At 43.0% G+C, this 26,585-nt stretch overlaps 2 protein-coding genes across 4 annotated transcripts in view; one reads left to right on the forward strand and one right to left on the reverse strand.

The window, feature by feature from the left end:
• Positions 1–83: 83 nt before the first annotated feature.
• On the reverse strand, positions 84–22,155 carry LOC124136948 (zinc finger protein 474-like). 2 transcript variants are annotated; one of them, XM_046503030.2, is made up of 5 exons: positions 21,783–22,155; positions 19,575–20,777; positions 18,786–18,966; positions 18,358–18,556; positions 84–6,096 (listed from the first exon to the last, which is right to left on the reverse strand). In XM_046503030.2, the coding sequence occupies exons 2-5, from the start codon at positions 20,753–20,755 to the stop codon at positions 5,939–5,941; spliced, it is 1,719 nt and encodes a 572-aa protein (XP_046358986.2). In that variant the 5' UTR covers positions 20,756–20,777; positions 21,783–22,155; the 3' UTR covers positions 84–5,938. The 2 variants fall into 2 exon arrangements, with proteins under 2 accessions (XP_046358986.2, XP_046358987.2); XM_046503031.2 differs by having other exon boundaries at positions 21,998–22,153.
• A 229-nt stretch (positions 22,156–22,384) lies between these two features.
• The window catches only part of LOC124136966 (serine/threonine-protein kinase ULK3-like), a 70,700-nt gene continuing 66,499 nt past the window's right edge, over positions 22,385–26,585 (forward strand). For both annotated transcript variants that reach the window (XM_048402591.1, XM_048402594.1), the window contains exon 1: positions 22,385–22,525. In XM_048402591.1, coding sequence (XP_048258548.1) covers positions 22,415–22,525 — 111 coding nt within the window. In that variant the 5' untranslated portion in view covers positions 22,385–22,414. The remainder of the gene's footprint in view (positions 22,526–26,585) is intronic.

The following is a 26,585-nucleotide window of genomic DNA, read 5'->3' on the forward strand; positions in this document are numbered from 1 at the left end:
GTAAAAGTCCTTCTCTTTCTTGCCGGTCCAAAACGTTCTCTACAGCTCCCGTGAGCTGCCAGTAACATTAAAAACTCAAGCTGTTCATACTTTTACTGTTTATTAATCTGTGATTCAACAACGCTAAGTGTGATCCCCTTGTATTCCCATGTTAGGCATTCAAAGACTATATAATAAATATGTGGTGACTACATGCCCTACATGCTGATGCAAGATACAAGCATATTTCTATACTGCCATCACACTCAGCTCAACAAGTAGAAAGCCAGACTATTGAAAGACATATCTGTGTAAATAACATTTTGAATATTAACAAGCAATAAATAAACATGTACATGCCAATAAAAATCAATGATAACCACATACATAAAGTCAAAGCATATATATTGTTCTGATATTTCTTTGACATGGAAACATATGTTTGTATTAATTTAAATCAAGAAATATTTAACTCCCAGGTAAATCCACAAACCAAATATTACTATCATGATTCTAAGGGACTACCTTTCTTCCTGAATTATTATTATTATTATTATTATTATTATTATTATTATTATTATTACAATATCAACAATTAGGTGACCATTTACATATTTCATTCTAAGACGCATGAACGGCACCTGTTAGTGAACCCAGATATGACACATGTCATTAGGTCTTAATAAAGGCAGGCAGGTGAGTGAGTGAGTTGATCTAAAAAATAGTTCGCATTGTGTTACTGGTAGGTTAACATGGGAAAAAGTCCAAAGTAAACGTGTGTGGCACAGACAGACCAAGAGTCACTATGTTAGCAAATCTGATATTCAAACTCAGGACCATCGGATCCTGGGTTTGGGCCCAGCTCTGCACTGTTCATCAGACCACCTGGCCACCTTCACTATAAGAAGGTAGGATGCATGTGGAGGATTCCATACCTAGAACAATGCAATAATACTACAGGGACAGACACACTTAAATAGGCTGTGGGTTACTATTCACTAGATGGTTGGATCAATAACTGCCTACGGTGAAGGATTCAATATCTAGAACAATGCAATAACACCACAGGGAGAGACACACAGGCTGTGGGTTATTGTTTACTAGGTGGTTGGGGTATTAACTGTCTACAGTGAAGGATTCAATATCTAGAACAATGCAAAAACACCACAGGGAGCGACACACAGGCTGTGGGTTATTGTTAACCAGGTGGTTGGGGTATTAACTGTCTACAGTGAAGGATTCAATATCTAGAACAATGCAATAACACCACAGGGAGAGACACACAGGCTGTGGGTTTTTGTTTACTAGGTGGTTAGGGTATTAACTGTCTACAGTGAAGGATTCAATATCTAGAACAATGCAAAAACACCACAGGGAGAGACACACAGGCTGTGGGTTATTGTTTACCAGGTGGTTGGGGTATTAACTGTCTACAGTGAAGGATTCAATATCTAGAACAATGCAATAACACCACAGGGAGCGACACACAGGCTGTGGGTTATTGTTTACCAGGTGGTTGGGGTATTAACTGTCTACAGTGAAGGATTCAATATCTAGAACAATGCAATAACACCACAGGGAGAGACACACAGGCTGTGGGTTTTTGTTTACTAGGTGGTTGGGGTATGAACTGCCTACAGTGAAGGATTCAATATCTAGAACAATGCAAAAACACCACAGGGAGAGACACACAGGCTGTGGGTTATTGTTTACCAGGTGGTTGGGGTATTAACTGTCTACAGTGAAGGATTCAATATCTAGAACAATGCAATAACACCACAGGGAGAGACACAGGCTGTGGGTTATTATTTACCAGGTGGTTGGGGTATTAACTGTCTACAGTGAAGGATTCAATATCTAGAACAATGCAATAACACCACAGGGAGAGACACAGGCTGTGGGTTATTGTTTACCAGGTGGTTGGGGTATTAACTGTCTACAGTGAAGGATTCAATATCTAGAACAATGCAATAACACCACAGGGAGAGACACACAGGCTGTGGGTTTTTGTTTACTAAGTTGTGGGATAAATAACTGCCTGCAGGGTAACATACAATTCTGTAATTTGCAATGTTTCTTAAAATAATAAGATTTCATATAATTTTTTTTCTGTACTTCTTGCTGCCTTTTTCTACTTGGCTGCACCGACAGCATGAATCTGCGGGCGGCGGAGGTAGTGTGCACTCAGTCGGATCACCAGACAATGTGGTTTACGTGAACATGATAGACCAAAAACAAACATACATTCAGATTCAGAGGCAGGAAATGATACACATAAGCTATGACCATCACAGTTTACAGGTTGCAAATAGTTCATAAAGTTGATTGGACGGCCTTATCACTCTCAAATTATCAAATGTTCAAGAATTGCTTATAAACACACTAACTCCATATCCCGACATGACTCACAACACACAGTAACGTCCCCTCAGAGTCAGTAAGCCACACAGAGGAAAGGCCGATTAAGAGTGAGCATGAGAAAAAATTGATAATTCTGTGATGGGAATAAAAATGTAAAACCTGTACATATTATTTTAGCATATATATAATATATACGTATTGAATAGATATTCTCTACCGGACGGATATTGTAACAATCATATATGACAATGATGGAACTGTTTATAAAAACAATAAATAGACTGTGTATTTCTAACATAACAGTTCAACATTATCACAGGGAACGCTGCATTATGCACAATGGCCACACTGGTTACACAAACTAGTCACATAGATGAGACAGATAAAGCCTGAGAAATACTCTCAAACACATCATGGAAGCTACATACATATGTCCATGCTGACTTGCCGTACATGCACTGAAACCTTGTCATCTAGAACTGACCACAGAACCTCGTCACACGGAGGTGGCACAGCAGGGCAAGTGTTCACTCATCACCCTTTAAACCTGGGTTTGATTCCCTTGGATGTGACATGGTAGTCATAATGCAGGAATATTGCTAACACCAGAATAAACACATTAAAAACATCAGACACCCCGCTCCCTCTCTCCCTCTGACGACTGTACTTTTTCCTGCGATAAAGTACACTTTTTGAGTTACGTCATAATGGACTGACGTCATGGCGCTGTTCAAATTACCTCCCCCATGATCTAGAGTATCCTCCCCCTGATTTAACGTATATAACGTCAAACCCTTCAGATGCAAGCGTCCTTGAGCTTTATCTATAATAGTTCAGGGCAGAACTATACCTTATTACACTATGGGGTAGAGCAAACTTTATTTCTTAAACAAGGAGTCGAATGCAAATACATACATATAATTTCAAATAAATCCTATATTATGAATCTTACAACAGGGCATTTCACAGGGTTTCATCTGAGACAGCAGCAGTAACAATGCTCTCCCTGCTACGAGTTACAAGGACACAGTAGAGATGAGGGAATGCAATGGTAACCAATGGCAACTGCAGGTTCTGTCAAACAGTGCTACTAGATGACAAAGTTGCGCACATGTATGACTGGTCCCCATATTGTAAGTAAAGAGATACGTGTGATTGCACTCTATAAGGCACTCTGAGGCACTCTGTGTTGACATCACAGGGCGGACACAAGTGTACACTCATAACAAATCTCAACACAGACATGGACATCGTTACAAAACATATTCCAAAACCTGTATTCACCACTGAACATATCCCAGGCTTCTTGTTTACAGTTGAAATAATGTAATACAAGGGTTAGGTTTTCACTGAGGTGTTGTCACGAAGTATAAGTAATGTGTTCAACTGATGTGTCCTGAGAAACAAGAATACATTTCAGCCGTATGTGATAATACATTCATCATTGCATATAAAGAATTAAGAACATCATCACACGAGTGTACATTTCGTATTGTCTCCAGAAGCAGATAAAACATATCGTACAATTAATATCATTTGCATATTTGATCTATAACTGCTTCACAAATACAGAAAAGCTATTTCACACAATATCTACAAAATCTTCACTGCCACTATGACAGATCTCTCTAGCAGATAGGTGCTATTATTGATAATCAGTTTAATAAAATTGAACAAAAGCTTATATTTCATAAAAACATTATTAAGTTTTTAAACAATTTTCCATATTTATGTAATTATTTGGAAATTAGACTGAAATGTATGCTTAAACACTGTAAATGTTAAACTCCTATTGCCGTTATTTAATTCAAAAGTATTCAGAGAAAACATTCTGCATTACAACTAAGCAAGCCATCAACAAATGCCCTTTCACTCACTCTTCTAATTGCTAATTGTTACAGAGCAGTCAACCATCATGACCACAGATACCATCTACCTTGTAAGTTTATACCTGTCCCCAAATCACTGTTATATGTCAATAAATATTTTCAAAGCTATTATCCATATATACATATACAAAACACATTGTATTTACAGATACACTGTGACCTCATTAACTCCTAGGGAATAAAACAAACCTATCGAGGTATCAGTAGTTCTAGACGAGCGAACTACCATGAGTATAAGGCATTAAGGGGACAAGAAAGTAGCATCTAAGATGATAGATATATCAAGATGATGGTATTCAAGATTTTCTGTATGTCAATATTTCTGTAATGATTCCAAGGTTTCAAATTTACATTTTTGTGTTTTGTGTTTTATAATTATAAAAGAAAATGGGATACTTTGTCCAAGCAAGTGATCATTTTATCTTCACATCAGGAAAGCAAGGTGAGACATGGTCACTGGTCTGTTAGTCCGAGACTAGTGAAAATCCAGAGGGACCAAATAATAAACCCAAAATAAATTAGGCCACGCACATCAACAGTCTACGGTTTCCTGATTGGTTGATAATAGAATGTTTGTTTTGTTTGTTTGTTTGTTTGTTTGTTGTTTAACACCGCACCTAACAAGTTTCCAACTACATGATGGTGGTCTGTAAATAATCGAGTCTGGAACAGACAATCCAGTGACTGACTTCATATATTCATATAAAAATTGACCTCTATATATTGTTTCATAGAACTGGCAGATCCACAATTCAAACAAGATATATGGTAACTGGTAACTAAGAGATCCATATTGTAAAGTAAATACAAAAAACAGAAAATACAAAACTAAATAAAACTATTACAACTAGTAAACACACTGGTTTGTAACACCCAGTGACAAACACTGTCCAATAACTACAATGGATACAGTCAACTACATGTAATACGGTATTTCCATATTCAGCAACATGTCCCCAACATTTATTATGTATCACAGGTGTCAGGATTATGGTGTACAAAAACACATTAAATGTTGCATCATCTTGAGACAAACTTCTATAACTATATACATACAGCACTCATGATAACATTATTTATATTGTGTGGAGTTTTTTCATATAATGCCACCTTCCTTCCTGAATATCAAACTCAAAACGCAAATAAAAACAATAATACAAAAATAAGCAAAGTGTCAAAAAGAAAGATGGTGTCCAGCGCAGGAATGTATTGTGTTGTGTTCAGACAGACCAGGCAGAAAGAACTCCCAGCTAGGACTTGCCAGCTCAGTGTTTCTTGATAACTAGGTCTACTGATCTGCTGGACCAATAATTTATAGAAGTGGAAGGAAATTGAAATTAGGAAAAGACCTTGTTTATTTTCTGGCAAGTCTGTTAACAAAAAAATATTGGAAAGTTATAATTCCTTTGATTTAACTTTCAAAACTCTAAGACTTATCTTTCAAAACACATTTTCATTTCATTTTAAATTTAGATGACAGTTGTGCACATATGCTCAGATATTATAAATCACCCAGTTTTGCACTAAAAGATTAAGATCAAATGTTGAAACTGATATGGATCTCTGTTGTATTTACCATCTTCTCTAATCATGCTAATGTGACATTGTCTGGCAATCAATCTTTTTAAATAAGAATGATCCCACTGTACACTCAAAGGTATCAGATAAGCAGATGTTGGGTAACTTTCAGTCACACACACACTGAGATTCTACCCTTGTTTGGCAGGCTTGGGACGGCAACTCCGTTGATGGACAAAGAGTCTGTCAGGGTTGAACGTGCGCCCACAGTTGTCACACGGAACAAGGGCAGCCTGCGCGCTCTCCCATGCTGCCTGATTCATGGCTTCAATGTCATAGGCGCCCTTTCCTGCAAATACAAACAGAAGCATCTTAGAACTATCAGCCAATGAACCCAAGATCTGTCTGGACTTTCAAATCTACGAGGAACAATGAGTTTGTTGATAACCACGACATACATCAGCCTGTCATCCTCAAACCTAATGGGTAGGCAATTACTGCTAAATACTTGCGTTGCAGCTTGCATGTTTTAGACGAACGGGGCTATCTCTTTTGAAAAAAATCAGAAAAACAACGGCAAAAATGAGTTTGTTAAAATTCAGTCAAGAGAACTATACTGACATCAAGTTAGCTGTGACACAATACTTTAACCTCCTGGGGTCACTAAGAACTACCATAAAATAGAGATGTGAAATTCAGAACTAAACAGCAGATTGGCCTCATTATTACAGAGCATGCCCAACATAATGTTTACAGTATAACTGAGCTACTTGGATTAGGACAAATGTAACCACTCCCCCTCCTGAAATATAACACTAAACTGATGCAACATCACTCATCACTTAATAACTGTGGGTGGTTGGTAGTTTTAGTCCAAGGGACATAACTCCTGACAAATATAAATAATTCAGGAAAAAAGTTTCTGTGAACATATTCTATGGGAATGTACCGGTAACACTTGATCAACAAGACTATACTACATGCACATAGCTGTGAGTGTGAAGTGGGACTGTATCATCAGCCATTGATGCCACCCACTGGCTTTACCACAGCCCTCTCAGACTGCTGCACTTGGTGGCTGCTACAAGTTCTTTTACATAATTTGTATTTGGCTGCAGAAAAGTGCATGACCATAACATATAAGGTGGTAGAAGGTCCCAGTCGTTCAACGATGAGCATGTGATCCTCTGGATCCCCACAATCCGCTGGACTAATCACGTGGTTTGTCCTGGAGTCTTCAGAAGGCTGTGGTCTTGCCTCCTCGATAGCTGGTGGAGCACTCTTCGCTTTTTTGATACCAGAGATGCAACTATTGATTTGTGTCTTCTGCGTTGATTGTCTGCACGGCGAGTCCACTGTCTGAACTGATTTGATGAGCATCTGGTCCTTGGAGTCTCTTGGACCACTAGCTATATATAGGAATGCGACCACCAAAGATGCTAGAGGAAGCCCAAGTCTGATGCAGAAGAGGCTTGGTATAAAAGTCAGACCATCAAGCCCTGGCAACAAAGAAGAATGAGTCCAGCTGAACTGAACTGACATGATTGGAAAAATATTCTTGATTCTTTTTTTGTGCAATCATTGCAGATACAGTGATTCCTCGCTGTCATCGGGGTCCACTATTCCAACCCCGCATTCTAGGAAAGAGCGTTCAACAGTAATCATTGCTGATGTTCACATTACGTAATGATGGTAGTGAAAAGAACAGTGGCGCACTTATTTCACAGTGGCATGGGACATGTAGATCTATGTAACACTGATCTTGGACGATGAATCAAAATGCATGCGTAAAAAAATATAAATACTTTTTAGTGTAAATTAATCAAAGTACAGTGTATTATTTTATGACTGGATGTTATACATGTAGATTCTATAAAAGGAAACAAACTGTTGTTTTATTCTAGTTTCTAGGAAGAAACGTGGTCCGATTGCAGACCTACTCACATTATCGATCGATGACAGTGCATTACAAAGCCAAACAAGCCTTGTAACCAAACTAATGTGAGACCAAGGCTGTGATTGGTGAATAAATGATGCGTGTCAAAGTTGTGGAAAACCCGGACACTGTCGGCTCTCTGTTTGCACTTTATGTACATTGACATTACGTGTGTAATTACACGGTTATTTGAGCAATTTATAAAAATCAACAAACGTAGATTTGAGTTGATGAGAGATATATTTTGTTCTATTATCAGTAATAATTAAGTACAGGAAAACACGTTGCATTGAAACACTTGAAAGTGGCAGTTACGACCATGCAACTGGTACGTGTACATGTAGTAATGAACACATTTTTATTTTACTAAAAAAGTCACTGAATTTATTTTCTTTTTTACTCTCCCGTTCCTCTGTTCTCAGTTGAGTATACAGTGAACCTGCATCACATGAAGTTGTTCGTATCTGGCACTTTTTTCAATGTGCTGCAATAAGCACTCGGCCCATTAATGGCATCTCCAACGGAGGGTGCCGCTGTCGTCCTCTTCACCATCTTTGTTGTTTATAAGCTCCACAATCGGCAGGTCGTCGTCTCACATGTTCCAAACCATGGCAGTCTCTGGGGATACATCGATGCTGTTTTCACTTGCATTCTCTCGGAACTTTCGTACAGCATCAGTGACAACTTCTTGAAACCCCACGAAATCTTCATCAACCTCGAATGCTGGCCAAAGTCCCTTCATCCAGCAGTTGTTGATGGTGGCTGGTGTCATCTTCATCCAGGCCTTGTCTGTGTGATGAACAGCATCCTTCAATGTCACTGTCTTTGGGAATGCAATGGGGTCCAATCCTCTTTCCACCAACGCACATACTAGAAATCTCTGATAATGTGCCTTGTACACTTTTATTATTCCTTGGTCGAGTGGTTGGATAAGGGAAGTTGTGTTTTTCGGCAATAGGAATGCCTTAATAAGTCCATCATGGAATGGATGGGGCAGTTATCCAATATGAGGATGGCTTTCTCCTCCAAGTTCTTGATCAGAGATGGTCACAGACAGCTGGGACAAGTTTGCGAAAAAAACAATCTTAAAAAATCTTGGTTGTCATCCACGCATTTGCAGAGGCGCTGTAGTATGCAGGCAGTGTTTCTCTGTTTACGTGATGAAAGCACCTCGGATTCTAGGCGCTGCCGATCACCAAAGGCTTCAGCTTGTGAGTCCAAGGCTTGTTGCATGTAAGCAAAACTGTCACCCGTTGCTTGGCAGACTTGAACCCAGTCTGCTTGTCATCTTTGGTGCCTAGCATCTTGTCTGACAACAGCTTGTAATACAGGCCGGTCTCGTCCAAGTTGTAAATCTGTTCTTTGTCGTACCCCTCAGATTCCATTAGCTCTCTTAGGATGGCGGGAAACGTGTTAGCAGCATTGTCGTCAGCCGATCTTTGCTCCCCGGTCACTGTAAACGGATGGATACCATGTTGTTTCTGGAATCTCCACAACCAACCTGTACTGGCCTTGAATATGTCATCAGGTCCATGAATATCTAGGGACAGTTTCTGAGCTTGCATTTTCACAATCCCGCCAGATAGTGGTATGCCTCCATGTCTGCTTTGCATGAACCACATAAACAGCACTGAGTCCAGTGTAGAGTTAGTTACTCATGTATTTCGCTTCTTCTGCAATCCCCCGAATTTTTTTTTCTTCTTTTAGCCATCCACATATGGTCCCTGCTTGAATCCCAGTTGATCGGCTAACGCTAGCTTGCAATTCACCCTCTCTCACCCGCCTCACACTCTCCTACTTGTCGTCAACACTGAACGCCTGTCACTTAGGTCTACTCGCAGTGGTTGCCATGATTGAAATGGTAAAGACTAATAAACTAAGATTTATTTTATATCCTTCCTATTTAAACAATTAAGTTCCACTGGGTTTTTTAGGTCTCTAACGGTTACTCAAGTCCAGATTAAATACCGGAAGCCATTGTTTCTATTGTTGTTATTGCATTAGACGGGGTCGGTTTGAAGTTCGAAGATATCTCACGTGTTGTCTTACCAATCACAACAAGCTGAGATGAGCATTCAATCAAACAATGCACGTTAAGTTTTCTGTTGCTGTGATTTGATTTTATGTGAGTATAATGGCAGATCTGTGTACAATATGTTTTTCACAACCAGAACAAAAGGCAGAATGGTTTAGATTACATGCAGCCGGATACAATGAACGTAATTGCTTTACAAATACACACACATGTACTTTGACTGGGAATTAAATCTCTTCAGTTTATTTGTCACTTTATTTGCATAAAGGCACTTTTAGAGGGAAATTCTTCATGCATTTTGGGAGCCAAGGTTTACCCTGCGGTGCATCCGGAGTAGCGGTACATTGAGGAGCGTTATGTCGAAGAATCATGGAAGAAACATTTTTTCCCGGTCTACCCTGTCTATGTGAGGATTCTTTAAGGCAGTCAACTTGACTTCATTAATGGAAGATGATATGGAAAGGCCAAAGAATGAACGTCTGGTCGTGGTATCCTGTTGTGCCAACTTCTTATCGTCAACACGATATGTCCTTTTTTAATCGGACATCAAAGTATAATCTTCATCAATCTCTGGAGCCTGGAGAAAATGTAGCCATGCTGTGTAAGGGAGAGTTTGGGGAACTGAGGTTTGGTGTTGGTATACCATGAGTCCAGGTTGTCTTGGTTGAGAAAAGCATCACGATTCTTAGCTATCCGAGAGATTGGCCTGCTTGGAGGGATGGTCAAAGTGTCGATATCCTCTCCTTTGATGAGAGAGGAGTCACTAGGGGGAATATCCCTGGAAGGTGACAAAATGGGTAATCCATCGGCGACTAATACCAACACTTATCCTCATAAATGTTCAGCTTGATGTGACTCATAGTCTGGTTCAAATATGTACTCCTCTTGGTGGAGGTGAGAAGTATTGGGAGCAGGGGCCGTAGAAGACAGACGAGATGGCTGAGAAATCCTTTCCAAAGAAGGCTTTGAGGGGGTAGACTGCCCACAGGACAAAGGTTGATGCTGTTGCATGGCTAAAACAACCTGCTGGCGACCAAGTCAGTGTTTGATGAAGAAACAGGTAGAGAACCCTCATGAAAAAGGTCAGGCTGTGCGAACGATGAAGGCTGCGTGATGGCAGGCTGTTGCACGAAGATCGAGGGCTGCATGAAGGTCTGTGTCTGTGAAAATGTCGGAGGTTTGGCGAACGTGTGATACTACGCGGAGATGAAGGGTTGCGCCTAGGTGTCTTCTTTCCCAGAGGAGGAAGACTTTGTGGAGGATGATAATTTTCGTCTTTTTGGAGGTGAGCCTTCACGAAGGCATGTGTCTTTGAGGAGGGAGACAGCTTCAAAGAGGACGAAGAACATTACTTCTTCGCTAAGGCATGAAGATGTTTGCAAGAGTCAGAAGACGCAACCGGAAACTTCTTCTTAGATTTTGAAGAGCTCTTCTGTAAGGAGTGAATACTCCTACTTCCAAGGGAAAAAGTCTGCGCTGAGACGAACCCAATCTCTTCATCTGAAAGTGGGGATGATGTAGTCAGACGCTCTACTGTCTTCTTCCTCTTCTTCTTCTTCTTCTTCTTAGATATAGTCTCAGATGACAACGTAGATCGTGAAGAATCTCTTCTCTCTCTGTCAATTTTCTTCCTCTCCACTACATATATATATTCAGCAAATTTTTACAAACCTGTAGAGGTTATGAATTCTCTGATGAAATCCTCCTTGGGGCACTTATTGCATTTTCCTGGCTCAAGAAAATCTACATGACATAGTTGTAACCATTTTCCTTAATAAAAATTGTTACCACACAAAAAACTTTGTTTTTGTATGATATACGTCCACCCTTATGGTCCCTCACCCTCCACGGCGCGTCACGCCAAGGGAAGCAACTCTCACCCAAATCACTTTCCATATGTCTAATGCTGACGGAATGTGGGGAGGCGGGTGGCCGTGCCCCAAGGAGGATTTCATCAGAGAATTCATAACCTCTACAGGTTTGTAAAATTCTCTTTCAGATTAAATCCTCCTTGGGGCACTTATTGCATCAAGATAGACTCCTAAAGATAATCTAGGAAGTGGCATCCGTCAGCAACAAGCGTGCATAAATACATCGTATTTTGATTATTTCAATGAATAAACAAGAGTTCAATAAATGGAACCAACCTTATCGTGAGGCACCACCGTCGAAAGGCGGGGGCTGGAGACAGGGCGTTATCGACCATACACAATGAAAAGAGCCATTCTTTGTGGCTTATCATATCGAGAACTCGAGACACACACACCCCCCACCCCCCCCACTTTTTTGAACAAGTGATATTGGGGGCACAGATCACGAGAGACTATAAACCCGCACAGAGCTAGGCCAGAGGGTCCCCGTAAATCGAAGGAGTGCATGAGCAATACGATGATTATCGAGTATAACCGGTCCGGGGGGTCTAAAATCTCGAAGGCTCAATCGGCTAGAGATGTAGAACTTTGCCCAGTTCGGAGAACTGACTGACCAAACCGAGCACGCTTGCTTGAGTGTTTGTCGAGTTGGTAATGTTTGATGAACGTGCTCGGCTGGCTCCAAATAGCCGCGGAGCAGATCTCCTCAATGGGCAGAGCCGCGGCATACGCTTGTGTCGTAGCCACTGCTCTAACCGAATGAGCCTTCAACTTGGTAGGGGGGTCCCTGCCTTGAAGTGTGTACGCCGTACATATAGTAGAGACTATCCACCTCGAGATAGTTTGTTTGCTCGCAGGTTAGCCAGCCTTCCTACCGCCATAACAGCAAAATAGTTGATTATCCTTACGGATACCCTTAGTTCTGCTGATATAGGACTTAAGGGTCCTGCGGACATCCAAGACATGAGCATGTCTTGTAGTGGTACCCGACGAGGAAGGCTGTGAAAGAGCAGGTAGCTCAATAGGAGCCGTCACGTGGAAGGCGTGTGCGACCTTAGGACGGTAAGAGTCCGGCAGGTGAATACTGACCCTGTCCCGGTGAAAGACAGTTAGTTCGGGATCGGCTGACATTGCGTGAATGTCGCCTACCCGTCTGCCGGACGTTACCGCCACAAGGAACGCCGTCTTCCAGCTCAACAGCTGAAGAGAGAGAGACGACAGATCCCGAAAGGAAGGACCGGACAGCCAATCAAGAACGATTGACAATTCCCAAGGGGGACTGATCCGCCGGACAGGCGGTCGGATCCTGTCCACACCTGCTAAAAAACGCTGCACTAATGGGTGCGCACCCAAAAGTGCCCTGTCGACGGGGACGTGAAAGGCAGCGATAGCTGTAGAGTACCCCCGGACTGTCGCGACTGGAGGAGCTACGAGATCTGCAGAAAAGGGATCTGCAATCCTTCTATCGACACACCAGCGCGCATAGCAGGCCCATCTATCCTCGTACTGAACGTTTGTCGAATCCCTCCGCGAAGCCAGTATTGTGTCTGCAACTCGTGCAGGAATACCGCTCTCCTGGAGGCGATTCCGGACAGTGGCCAAGCCACCCACTGAATCCTGGGATTCAGGTGGAGGGCCTCGTTCTGGGATAGTAGGTCCGGTCGTAAAGGTAATAGAACAGGAGGCTGAGCCAGAAACCTGAGTATGACTGGAAACCAACTCTGCGCCAACCAAAGGGGTGCCAGGAGCACAAGTAGTCGCGCAGGCTGAGTGGCTAGCTGAGACAGGACCTTGGAAATCAGAGGTACTGGGGGGAATGCCCACAGAATTCTGTCCGTCCAATCTAGCTGGAAGGCGTCCGGTGCCACCGACCTCGGGTCGGGGACTCGGGAGCAGAACGTTGGTGTCTGGTGATTCACCCCAGACGCAAACAGATCCACCTGGAACGACCCGTATAACTGGGAGATAATCCCGAATATCCCCGGGTCGAGCCTCCACTCGTGAGGAGCGAGGATCCGGCGAGACAGAGCGTCCGCACGGACGTTGTCTACCCCCGGGAGATAAACAGGTAGCACCCTGATAACGTGTGAGTCGCACCATAGGAGGAACTGTCACGTCTCTTGGAGAAGCGACGGAGACACCGTTCCCCCCTGCTTCCGGATGTAAGTCATCGCCGTTTGGTTGTCCATCTCTAGACGCACCACTTGGCCATGAAGCAGATCCAGGAAGCGTTGGAACACCAACCTGACCGCTCTCAGTTCTAGCACATTGATATGCAGTTTGATCTCCTGCTGGGACCATAGTCCCGAGGCAGTGTGATCGTTCAGAACGCCTCCCCAGCCGGAGAGTGACGCGTCTGTTTGAACTGTGAGAGACGGCACGGGAGTGTCGAGGGGGAGCCCCCGGGACAGATTCCCGACCTCGGTCCACCACTGAAGGTGTGCATTGAGCCACTGCGGAGTCTCGAGAACAGTCTCGAGATCTTCCGAGTTCACCCAAAGTCGACGGAGCGCTTGTTGAATGGGTCTCATTCTCAAGCGCGCCCGCCAAACCACATCCACTGTCGCCGCCATGTTGCCCAGTAACTGGAGCCATGTACGAGCAGTGTGACTGGCGGACAGAAGGAACTGTGAAGTAACACTTCTGACCTTGGTAATGCAATCTTGTGACAGGGATACAAGTCCGCTCACCGTGTTGAAATTCGCCCCTAGGAAGACTAGATTCTGAGTAGGGCTCAGATCTGACTTCTTGAGATTGACTATCCACCCTAGAGTGATCAAAATATCTATCACTTGTTGTGTAGCTATCTGACTCAGGGATTGTGATAGAGCTCTTAGTAACCAGTCGTCGAGGTACGGATGGCAGAACCGACCTTTTGACCTGGCCACTTTGGCGGGAATCAACATCAGCTTGGTGAACACCCTCGGGGCCGTAGCGATCCCGAATGGTAGAACCCTGAACTGATAACACCTCCCGTCGAAAGAAAACCTGAGGTATTTCTTGAACTCGGGGTGTATGGGTACGTGGAGATAGGCGTCTTTTAGGTCTATTGACGTTAGCCATTCTCCGGTCTCGACAGCTGAGATCACCGAGCGCAGTGTCTCCATCCTGAAGGACGGTACCTCTATAAGTTTGTTCAGCCTTCTCAGATTGAGAATAGGCCTGAACCCTCCGTCTTTTTTGGTGACAAGGAAATATGTCGAGTAGAAGCCCTCGCTTTCCTGTCCCACGGGAACCGGTTCGATCGCAGCTTTTCATAAGAAGTGCGTCGACCTCGGCACGGAGGAATTCCGCCCTCTCTAGGGTAGCAGGCACCGAAGTGTGCTTTATCCCGGAGAAGGGGGGCGGATGATGTTTCCACCGAGGCAAATGGCCATCCCTTAGAGTGGACAGGGTCCAGGGATTGGATGTGACTGTCTCCCATTCCTGCAGGAATAGAGCCAGTCGGCCGCCTACGGGGACATCCGGCTTGAGGCAGTGGACCCCGGCTGTCGGCAGTTCGATAACATGCGACCGTGGGTCCGCCCGGGGCACTTTGGGCGCTAATGGGAACCCGATGGGTTCCCGGCCCCGCGAAAAGGCTGCTGGCCTTGACCAGCTGCCCTGCCCCGGCCCCTGCCTCTCTTGCTCCTCCCGGCGCCCTTACCTGAAGGAAGCGGCTGCTTCCAAGCAGGTGCAGACTTCTGACCCGGCGCATCAGCGTAGGAGGAAGCAAGTGGAGAGGTCCGCTTACGCGGTTTAACGCATGGTACCTCCAACAAGGCCTTAGAATCCTTGATGGAGGCATACAACTGTGCGGCCTCTCGGACCACCTGCTGAGCCCCGGGGAAGAGGGTGGCACCCATCTTATAAGGCAAAGCAAGTAGATCCTGGCGTGTGGAAGCCGAGTATTTGGATACCGACATCCACAGCCTGCGCATGCCCATGACTGCGCACATCATCTGCGAGGCACAGCTACGAATAGCGTCCCTCGCAAGATGACTATGTACCTCCGTAAGTTGCGCGGCCAACTCCGAAGAGTCGGCCGGCCCCGCTAACTCCCTCTGTACGGCCGACAGATAAGCGGAGTGTACGGACACCCGGAGCTGCTGACATGCGTTACGATATTGCTCCTCGAAGCAAACGTAAGCAGCCTTCAGCTCCGTACCGCACGCGGGAAAGGGTGGCAACCGCCGGCCCTGCTTGACCTTAGCCAAGTTGGGGGTCGAACACCCCCCCAGGGTAACGGAGGTCCAGACGCATTCGTCCACCACCGGTACCTCAAAATCACCATCCTCTGCTAACGGGTACCGCTTAATAAGTTCGGGCAGGTCGAACTTCCTGCGGGCACCCGACAACAGAGGGTTGATGACTTCATGCACCAATGAGGACAGAATACGGAGCCGCACCTTGGGCGCCTTGCTCGGAGCAAAAGCGTCCCCCGGAAGGCGGAACTCAGTCGGATCCGACTGGGGCATGGGCGCAGCCACCTGAGGCAGTACCTGGACAATCTTGTCCCGTACATGCCTCAACGAGGAAACGAAGGAAAATATTCCCGAGGTCTCCGAGTCGTCTCCCCCCTCCTCCATCCACTCCTCCTCTCTCGATTCCGAGCCGAAATTAATCGACTCTTCCCCGAGAGAAGAGGCAGACGAAGTCGGAAGGGGACGCCCGAAGGCCTGGGCCTTCGCATCCCCGGGCTGCACCCGGCCCGAAGCCGAGTCCCGGTCCCGAGGTGCCGGGGGTTCAAGGGAACCCACCTGGCTCTGGGCTAGAAAACCACTAGAGGAAGCCTCGGCCTCGGAAGAGGCGTCTGGCTCCGCTAGGGAGAACTGTGCGTCGGTAGTGAACGGGCCAGTGCCCGTCACCCCTCCGCTGAGGAGCGACCTCGAGCCGGCGCCCAAGCCCGGTCTGAGATCGTCCCCAAGACCAAGTGGCCTGCCTCGGCCGACGCCGGGCATATCACAAGGTCTCGATGCCGCGTCCGGCGCCGACAACAGGGAAAGGCTCGGTCCGCATCTCCTCTCAGAGCTGAGACTTTACCTCCTCCATCATTGACGCCATCTGCGACCTCAACAAGGCAGAGATGTCTGCCAAAGACGGTGCAGGAGAGGGTGCAGTGATTGTGACGGGGACCCTAGAGCCTTCTCCCCCGGCCCCCGGGGAGGGAGCGGAGGAGACAGTCTCAGCTGCTTTTTTACCCTTTCTTACTTTTTTAGAGATGGGGGGGGCGGTCCTTGCCGATCTAATGTCCACCCCCGCCTTCAATAGACCCTTAAAGTGTAAGAGGTCCACATTTCTCTTTTTCTGCGCCCGTGGTGTGAATGCAACACAGATCGGGCATGACCCATCGTCATGCCCGTCTTCGGCCAAACACTTTATGCAAGTATCATGCCTGTCTTGGGGGGGAATCGAAGCCGAGCACCCCGTACACAGTTTGTAAAAAAGACCGTAATTTTTTAGTTTGGCGGGAAGGGTAATAAAGTGTATCAGTGCGATTGAAAGATCGGAAAGATACGTGCATAAATTGTGTAACTAGAAGCAAAGGCGTAATTTAGAATGCGATTGGTAACGCGATACTAATAGCCAATGTCGTAGTATAATTATAACACCAAAGTGGGCGTGTTACGCGCGAAGGTGTAAAAAACCTGTAAAAAAGGTAAGTGTAATTTAAAAATAATTAACACACCACCTTGGGTTTATTTAAAGGAAAAGATTGAAGGCTAAAGCCCGATGATATAACATTAAAAAACCCAAGCCGTTTTTGATGGCCCTGGTGTTACATGTATCATACGTGGCACTACAAAATGGACGCTACGACGGCCTTTGTTTCAAAGGTATCGTACACGTGTCACATAATTACAACTTTATAACTTTACAATGCGAGGTATTACGCCTTTGCATGAAAGAAATGTACCATACATACAGTTTGGTCTGCCATGGTTCTTGTACGAACGATTATCTTGTACTTTATTTTGTCTTGAAAAAAACAGCACGTCTGTCTTTGTCAGATGACATAAGGAAAGTGATTTGGGTGAGAGTTGCTTCCCTTGGCGTGACGCGCCGTGGAGGGTGAGGCACCATAAGGGTGGACGTATATCATACAAAAACAAAGTTTTTTGTGTGGTAACAATTTTTATTAAGGAAAATGGTTACAACTATGTCATGTAGATTTTCTTGAGCCAGGAAAATGCAATAAGTGCCCCAAGGAGGATTTAATCTGAAAGAGAATCTTCATCCTCTTATGGTGAGCAGAATTTGCAATTGTTATCTGCAGTACAGTGTAGTATCGTGTCATGCAAGTAGAACAGACGGGGGTGAGGATCACGATTGGAGTTAAGTAGCCGACACTAGGTACATTTCTTCATGATGAAAATAGACAGGATTTCACAGAGCCGCAAAGAATAAATTACCTGCTACATTCAGAAAATATACGATGAATGATGAAGGGATGATAGAAAAGGGTAATCCAAACCCAAAATATTTAAAGGGGATGGACAATTTTGACAGGATTGTATGGATTAGAAACTAGCTAACATTTCACTAGCTAGCTGATGTGAAAATAAGTTCCAGTGTGCCTGTGTGTGAGAGAGGTGAGATGTTCTCTGGGAACACAGCACAGGAAGTTTCCACGACCTTTCGGGAATCAGAAGAGATCAGAAAATTAGTTTGAGTTAGGATAAGGTCGAATTTACAAGATAATAATGACGACCTTAATCTGCACAGATTCTCTACAGGTGGCGAATTTTGAAGTACAATTATCACAGATGCAGATTGTGTGAAACTCACCTCCAATACTTCTAACTTCCGGTTTCTTAGGCTCAGGGCGTCTCATGTTCCGTGGCAGTTTGTCATTCTCAATGTGCCATTTCTTGATGCACTGAGGTTCATGGATGGATATTGACTTGGTTCCGAATTCCCGGCCACAAATGTAACACACAACTGTGCGAGGTTTCTGTATCACAGCTGGCTTGGAGATGGGAGGAGGCTGGAAGAAAATGACTGAGGGTAAAACCTTGAAGCCAATAAAACATTAGTAACATTTTTATTGCAATTATTTTTATTGTCAGACATATGAAAAGAGAGACAGTTCCGGTCCAGTATTTTTACTAAATGCTGGAACGACACACCACAATCACTATTGATATCCAAGTGAAGTTTTTGTCATTTTTTCAGAGGATAAAAAAAGTATGTGCATTGGTGAATCAGCGTAGTACCTCATTAGCAGCATTTGACCTTTTCATGCCTGGCCCGCCTCCCTTCCTAATGGTTGCGGTCTTTGGTCGGCACGCCCTCTGGTGGACAGACAGTCGGTCCGGAGCGAATGTTCGGCCGCAGTTCGGACACGGAATCAGCTGAGCCTTGGAAGCCTCCCATGCAGCTTCATTCATCTGATCCCTGGAATATCACAGTTACCACGGTTACTTGCAAATTAATTGTCAACTTTGGTATATTCGGTTAATCTCCATGAACAAATGTGCCACACATAAATGTAGTGATCAGGTTTAAAGGGTATTTTAAGCCACTTAATTTGCAGATTGTCTGAAACATTATGAATTGTTTTCTTCTCATTTTCAAATTCAGTCATTCTCTTGTTCACAACTGAAGAGTATATTTCAGAGCATTTATCATATTTAGTGGTGAGTGTGCAGTGTGCAAAAGTTTAATGTCGAAAAAAAATCTCAATTCCATAAGTATGAACTTTTTCAGTCAATGAATAGCAGTGGAATTGTCATGTTTTCACAATTAAAATACAAATGAGCTGAGTGACAAACCTTACCTGCTTGCTTGAATAAAGAATCTCTTTGACAATAGAATCACTTTCAGGATGGCAAGTATTTGGGGTGGGGTGTGTGTGTGTGTGTTATTTGTCTTAAAACTTAGAATTACTGATTTAACCTTCATGAAACATTTGGACCACATACACCCTTTGTACTCGTCATCATGTCAGTTCTTCTAATTCATCTTAACAAGTATTATTATGGTTATGATTATCATCTGCTCACCTAGTGAGTCCGCCACCTCCAACTGCTTGTGGTTTCTTGGGGAGTGGTCGCCGCAATTCTTTGGGCAGTTTTTGGTTTTCGATTTTCCATTTTTCAAGGCACTGAGGTTCATGTATGGGAAGAGACTTGGATCCAAATTCCCTTCCACAGATATAGCAGACAACTGTCCGAGGGCCCCTCTGAGCTGGGGGCTTGCCACTGAATCCACTCTTACTGGCTTGGGGCCCACCTTCAGACGGGGAACCACTCGGCCCATTCAGAGTATGGGACGACACGTTCGGACCTCCATCCTTAGGTTTGCAGGCTCGGAGATGAACTTGAAGCCTGTCTGGATTGAATGTCCTTGCACAGTTGGGGCAGGGAACCAGGTTAGACTGGGCACTCTTCCAGGCAGCCTCATTCATTGCCTCAGCATCCATTTTACCTCCCGCTTTAAGTATTTCCGGTTTCTTTGGCTCTGGGCGACGTTGTTCCCTTGGAAGTTTGTCATTTTCAATTTTCCATTTTTCCAAACATTTTGGTTCATGAATTCCCACTGAGGATGTTCCAAACTGACGGCCACATATATAACACAAAACAAACCTGGGTCCTTTGGAAGCAGGAGGGTTGGCTGCCTGTGGTTTCTTCTTGTCAGAAGTAAAAGTGGTTTGTCGGTTTCCAACATTTGGTTGAGAGCCCAACTGTGATCTGCTTGTTAACCTAGAGGCAGGGGTTTTCGGGCGCTGGCTCCCTTCAAGATCTACGGAGCTGTTCATATTGATGACATTTGGACTTGACAGGGTAGCGGTTCCTGGCCTTGACCCTTGGTCATTTCCCCCTGTTCCTTCTCCTCCCTTCTTCTTCAGTGGCATCATTGGTTTACCAGGTTTACAGCTCCTCTGGTGGACTGGAAGTCTGTCTGGATTAAATGTTCTCCCACAATTCTCACACTCAGCTAGATTTGACTGTGCACTCTGCCATGCCATTTCATTGAAACGCTCTGCATCATATTTTCCACTGCCACCTATAGTAGGAAAGATCTCTGGTTTCTGAGGAGGTTTCCTTCTCATGTGTTTGGGTAAATTGTTATTCTCATTGTGCCACTTCTTTAAGCACTGTGGTTCATGAATAGAAACAGATTTAGACCCAAACTCTCGGCCACAGATATAGCACACGACTGTGGTCGGTCTCTTTGCCATCATAAAGTGTTGTCTCTACAGCTATCTGGAAAGGATTAGAAATCAAAAGTCATAATAACAATTAATGACATTGACACCCATTCAACCTATTACTTATTGAAAAGAATTATTTTGACCTGTAGAGAATTATTGTATTAGTGTAAACCTATTTTTCTATTACTAATAATTCTCCTATTGTTCCTTAATACATCATGTGGCTAATCCCAAAATGTTTTTTGCATTAATCCCTCTTAAGTACTAGATTAATTAACCATGTCATTCTTTGTTAGGGATCTTTATTCAAATTACTTAATCCTGAAGATTACTTTCAAGCTATAACATAAGGCGTCTTGGTAAAAACAAAATCACAGAGGGAAAGAGAGACATGGATCCAAACCAAACCTTTATTCTTGGCACTTGACACTTACAGCACCATATTGTCATTCTACATATGGCTAAAAAAAATAATAGTCTTGGTTCTCAGGCACCGCCCGCATCATCATGAAGTCGGCCACACATTTCATTTTTATTTTCATTTTTAATTTTTTTTATTTTACTGCGCATTTCGTCTCATGGTCATGGTGGCAATAGGAGTTTGTATGCTTTTTTATGTAGTGAGGCCCTTTCCCATGTTGATTGTACACAACTGTTTATTTGGTTACATACTAGTTTGAACAAGCAATAAAATAAAACCACCACCCGCCTGCCTGAGAATCAATTCTTTTAATTTTTTAAGCCTATTGTCCCATGTATGTTAGACTATTAGTTAGAATAAAAGGATTTTAACGCCACCCAACCAATTATGTGGTAAAATGCTGACCTAGATTTATTTACTGATTAGATCTATTTGAAAAGACATTCTGATCCACATAGAAATCTGATAGACTAGGTTTTTTGGAGGGTCAGACAGTAAAAATCAAAATGCAAGAAATGTGCTCATGTGATTAAAACCCCCATTGATACATTAAATAGCTTGACTCTAAACAACATTACGTTACCCAACGCTATGTAATTAAATAACACTCCAAGGCTAAATAGAACGTAACATTACCTGTCTACACATGTACTGTTTAAATCCCTCCATGCAGCCTCCAAACCATAATCCCCAAAATGTCATCTACGCCGAACGCCCATCGTGAACCGCTCACGTCCTGGCAACTCCGGAGACTTGCCACCAATTTGAACTCCGTGTGATATGGGATCTACAAGGCCTAGTATTTTGTATCCTCTCAGATATGTATCACACAAGCCGTTAACGCCTCTCACCTAAGCAGTAAATCGATGTCACAGATTATGTTATGCCCACATATTGCTAACGGTATCTATTGACAGTAAAACCGTCAAAATATTTGTATCCCATGTAAACATCTTCCCTGGTTACGTCGGCCGCCATGTTGGTTCTATAAAATCACGTGACAAGGCGCCGTAGTGGTACTATTTATAAAAATACCGATATATTTCAGACCGACATAGCGCTGTTCCGTTTTGAGAATGCACCAAACCCAACGACAAAGAAGTACTTGACCCCAAATATTTTATGAAATAGTAGACGGAATAATCCAAAAATATCAATCAGAAACTTGTTTCCATCTATATCAATATTATATTGCGTTACGCTTCTGAACTAAAACACCAGTTGACAGAGATCTTTTATTTCCGGAGGTAAGAAAATGCAACACGGAAATGGCTAAATCTTCGTCTGCTAGCATCGTGGTTCCTAACTTAAGAGATTATGTTTTTACGGAGAAACTTGGCAGTGGAACCTACGCCACGGTGTACAAAGCCTACAGAAAGGTATCGATCACAATTCCCTTATTGTTTAGTTGTTTGTGTCTATTGTAACTAATCGGACCGGGCACCTGTAAGTTTTGAAAACTCTGGACAGCGCTTTTGCTAAAACTTTGTTATCAATACGATTAGTTATGATCATCAAGGACAATGCATGGAGTGTAGTAGTTGTTTGGTGTCATTATCACATGCATCACTAGTACAATGTTATCTTGTGGTGCTATATCTCAGTGTCTGACTGAGGAAACTTAAACTATATTAAATTGTAATTTGAATACAATAATATCTTCCCAAGAGAGAATTATCATTCATGGGTTTTCGAACACTAACTGCATTGACTTCGTGCATTTCATTCAGTACAGTATAGGTAGGGTAACTTATCTGTGTTGCTCCCTATAAGCAATTTTGATATTAACTTGTTGCTACACAGAGCTACAAACTATCCAATAGTATTTTCCTAATAGATCCCCAATCCAAATTTGTATTACAGTTTATGTGCTTCGGCAAAGTGCATGCATCTTGGTCTGTCGACAAATATACCGCATGATTCACTTCCTTATAGACATTTGCCTTCATATATGAGTTCAACATATTTTCTTAGCAATGTGGAAACCGACTGATAAAGATTTTTTATCTGCCATTGCGCTCAGCGTTGGCAGCCAAAACTCCGAACCCCAGGGTTAAAAATAATGCGACGTACAGATGTGCATCCAGTACGCACAAGACCCGTGAAGATTCCGGGGTAGAATAGGTCTTCAGCAACTCATGCTTGCCGTAAAAGGTGACTATGCTTGTCGTAAAAGGCGACTAACGGGATCGGGTGGTCAGGCTCGCTGACTTGGTTGATGCATGTCATCGATCCCAATTGCGTGGATCGATGCTCATGATATCAATCACTGGATTGTCTGGTCCAGACTCGATTATTTACAGACCGCCGTCATATAGCTGGAATATTGCTGAGTGCGGCGTTAAACAACAAACCAACCAACCAACCAGTACCCACAAATGTAGAGAATGGATACAGAAAAAAATTATGCTGCATCCCAAGGGCACACAATAACATTCATTGTACCTACAGCACCTTGAGAGCAAGTATGGGTGTCTGTTATTTCACCCATCAATCATGACCACTGTCCACATGATCATTGAGTCATTCCAGGCTCTTAAGTGATTATCTAAATGAACAGTATACTACACCATTTTATTAATTTTGAGGACCCTCATATTTGCCTGCAAGGACCCTTAAAGTCAAACTAAAACCCTGGTACCCTCTCACAATTTACTTGACTCGGGCTTAAGCAGACTAGCATGAATTTCGAAGGTTGTCTTTGAGTATTTTTTCAAAATATCAAAATTTTAAACAGCTAAACTAAAATAATATGTTACTTTACTATGCTGTACAAACAGCTCTGCTTGATTCAATGCATTGCTTTAGATTGTTGGCCCTGTTCAGGGACTGTACATTATGCACAGGTCACAAGCAGATGAAGTTAATCCAATGGGTGGATCATGGGTCCACTTGTACAACAGGTGTTTGGAATGTTACAGAGCTCCAGATAAGCTGCGTATCTGCGTGAAATACGCATCAGAAATGCAGAAATACACAGTAAAATATAATCCAAGCGTATCAAATACGCAACAAACATTACAGATACGCTACGAAAATAAAACTTGTGCGTATCATCAAAATATTGTGAAGTAACCCTGTGTATTCGATTAGCAAATCAGCAACTTATTTTGAAATTATAAAGGGGCATTCCATCAACCTTGCCAAACTCCACGATGACAGTTACATCATGATCATTTGCCATCACACTTTCTTGTGGATGTATCGTGGTATTTTAGAGTCCTATAAAGCTCTCGAACCCACACGACACCAGTTTGCAGGGACTGGATGAATAGTGTTTTTAAATATTTAACTTAAATACCCACATGTGTAAAAACTAGTGGGTAACAGAAATTTGAATACGCAGGTAGAATTACTGATACCCAATGATTTTAAAATGCATGGGTAAAATACCCACAACACCAAAAGCTTATCTGGAGCTCTGTGTTATGAGGTTTTTTTTATGAAAACCTAAAATATTCAATCTTCAACTGGTAATTGGGAGCATTTTAGTCATTCCATTAGATAAATACACTGTTGCCAACTTGCCATGGGATGGAAAGAGTGTGTGATCTGTGCTACCCAACACAGTTACAATGACCACAGTCAAGTCAGAGCTTGTGAACACATCCATGTTTCATCCTCTCTATCTCCAGGTCTCGGATTTCGGTAAACCTACACTAACCCCTGGACCCGTTCCCGTGGTTCTCGCAATCTTAAATTACCTGCCCTTGATTTTCATTGACATTTAACCGACACCAATAAAACATTGAGATAAGGAAAAAGCAAATGGGTAAGGGAGGTAACTCATATTGACTAGAAACCAAAGCCACCACCAGTTTTGATTGAAGTAGGTGCCCTCTAATAGGTGCCCTGTGACAGCAGAACAATATAGATATAGGGCAAATGTCAGATGTTTACTGCAGTGGTTTGCGTTGTGTTCTCTACTCCCTACACAGTATGTTTTGCCTACATGGTCTGTAAGGCTCCTGAGTAGTATAGGTAATGATGGTTCTGGACCACTTCCACTGGAGCCAGATTCATATACCTATACTGCTACTACAGGGGGGATTTTTTATGTCAAAATGATTATGCGATTTAACGATAGTCATGAGTTTAAGTTAAATTGGCTCTAGCTCACCAATACCTGGGGCCAATCATTGCTTTAGATGAGCCTAAATGGTAATAAAAATATTCTTGATTATTTTTATCGATAAAGCGATGTTCAACATTTTTATTAAGTTCTTCGTTAATTTTACTAGGAGACCAGACTATATAACTACACTCTTTTTGTAAATTGATAAGAAACAATTGATAACCGTATTTGGTTGGTTTGACATCACTGATATAATAAAAACCTTGTGGTAATTCTTTCCATTTAATAGCTTTCTCCATTATTATATATTTATGTAAGCAATTGTCTAAATGTGATCAAACGATAGTAAGCAATCTATTTTTAATCTCCAACCAGTTCTTTGGTTTTGGCACGGAATAATTGACGCGCTTGTTGCCTCCCCTCTTCTATGAACTTTTTTTTCTCGTCTTCGCTAATACCACTGGTCTTACGAGATTTTGATCGAATCTCCTGCTTCATCTTATTGTATTTGTTGAGTTCCGACAGCACTAAACGAAACTCATCCTCGGATATCTTACAATCGGCCATTGCTGTCGAAATATGATCCTCGATGCTGTTCAACTTTGCTTCGGCGAGTATCCGAATATTATCGTGTTTTAATGCTTTCTTTTGTAACCCACGAGAAATGAATTTTATCGCTATTCCTGCCAGTCCCGAGACTCCAGCGGCTATTTCCATGCCTAGCACGATAGGCGCGGCGATTATAGTTGATAGTAAACCGATACCCGCTACACCGAGTCCCATGCCAGATACTACAAGAGCGGTGTCAACTCCGTCCAGAGCATTCACGGCTCTGCGATACTTTTTATACAATCCAAGTCTCAACTCCCTATCCTTCCCTATTCGATGTTTTATGTCGCTTATTTGATGTAATCGAAATCCATCAACAGTTTCCATCTTTTCAAATGCTTCATTGAGCGCCGGATATAAACTCATAGTGTATATAACGATCATATAATAGTCTTTAATTGGTCTTGCTTAAATGTTTTGAGACTATACATCAACCTTATTAAATGTATATTATACGGCAATAATATCTTAGAAAGAGAAATACTACCACTTTTAATAATTTGGACCCCCTCGAGGGTTGCAACGGGCGATGCTCCGATATGAATAATACTGCAACGTTGACGCTCGTGATTCTTGAACCATTTAATCGATAGACCTGGTAATATTTCGAAGGCATCTACCGGTGCATCTCCGAACAAGACTTCAATAATAAGCGTAGAAAGATTAGGTATTGCACTTAGGTTAACTTTAATTTCTTCGAATTCAGTAACCAAATTTAAACTAATGTTTTTTAAGGCCGGACGACTATATATCAT

This window comes from Haliotis rufescens, unplaced genomic scaffold (assembly GCF_023055435.1).
Source record: "Haliotis rufescens isolate VD_foot unplaced genomic scaffold, xgHalRufe1.0.p SCAF_1, whole genome shotgun sequence".
Lineage (NCBI taxonomy): Eukaryota > Metazoa > Mollusca > Gastropoda > Lepetellida > Haliotidae > Haliotis > Haliotis rufescens.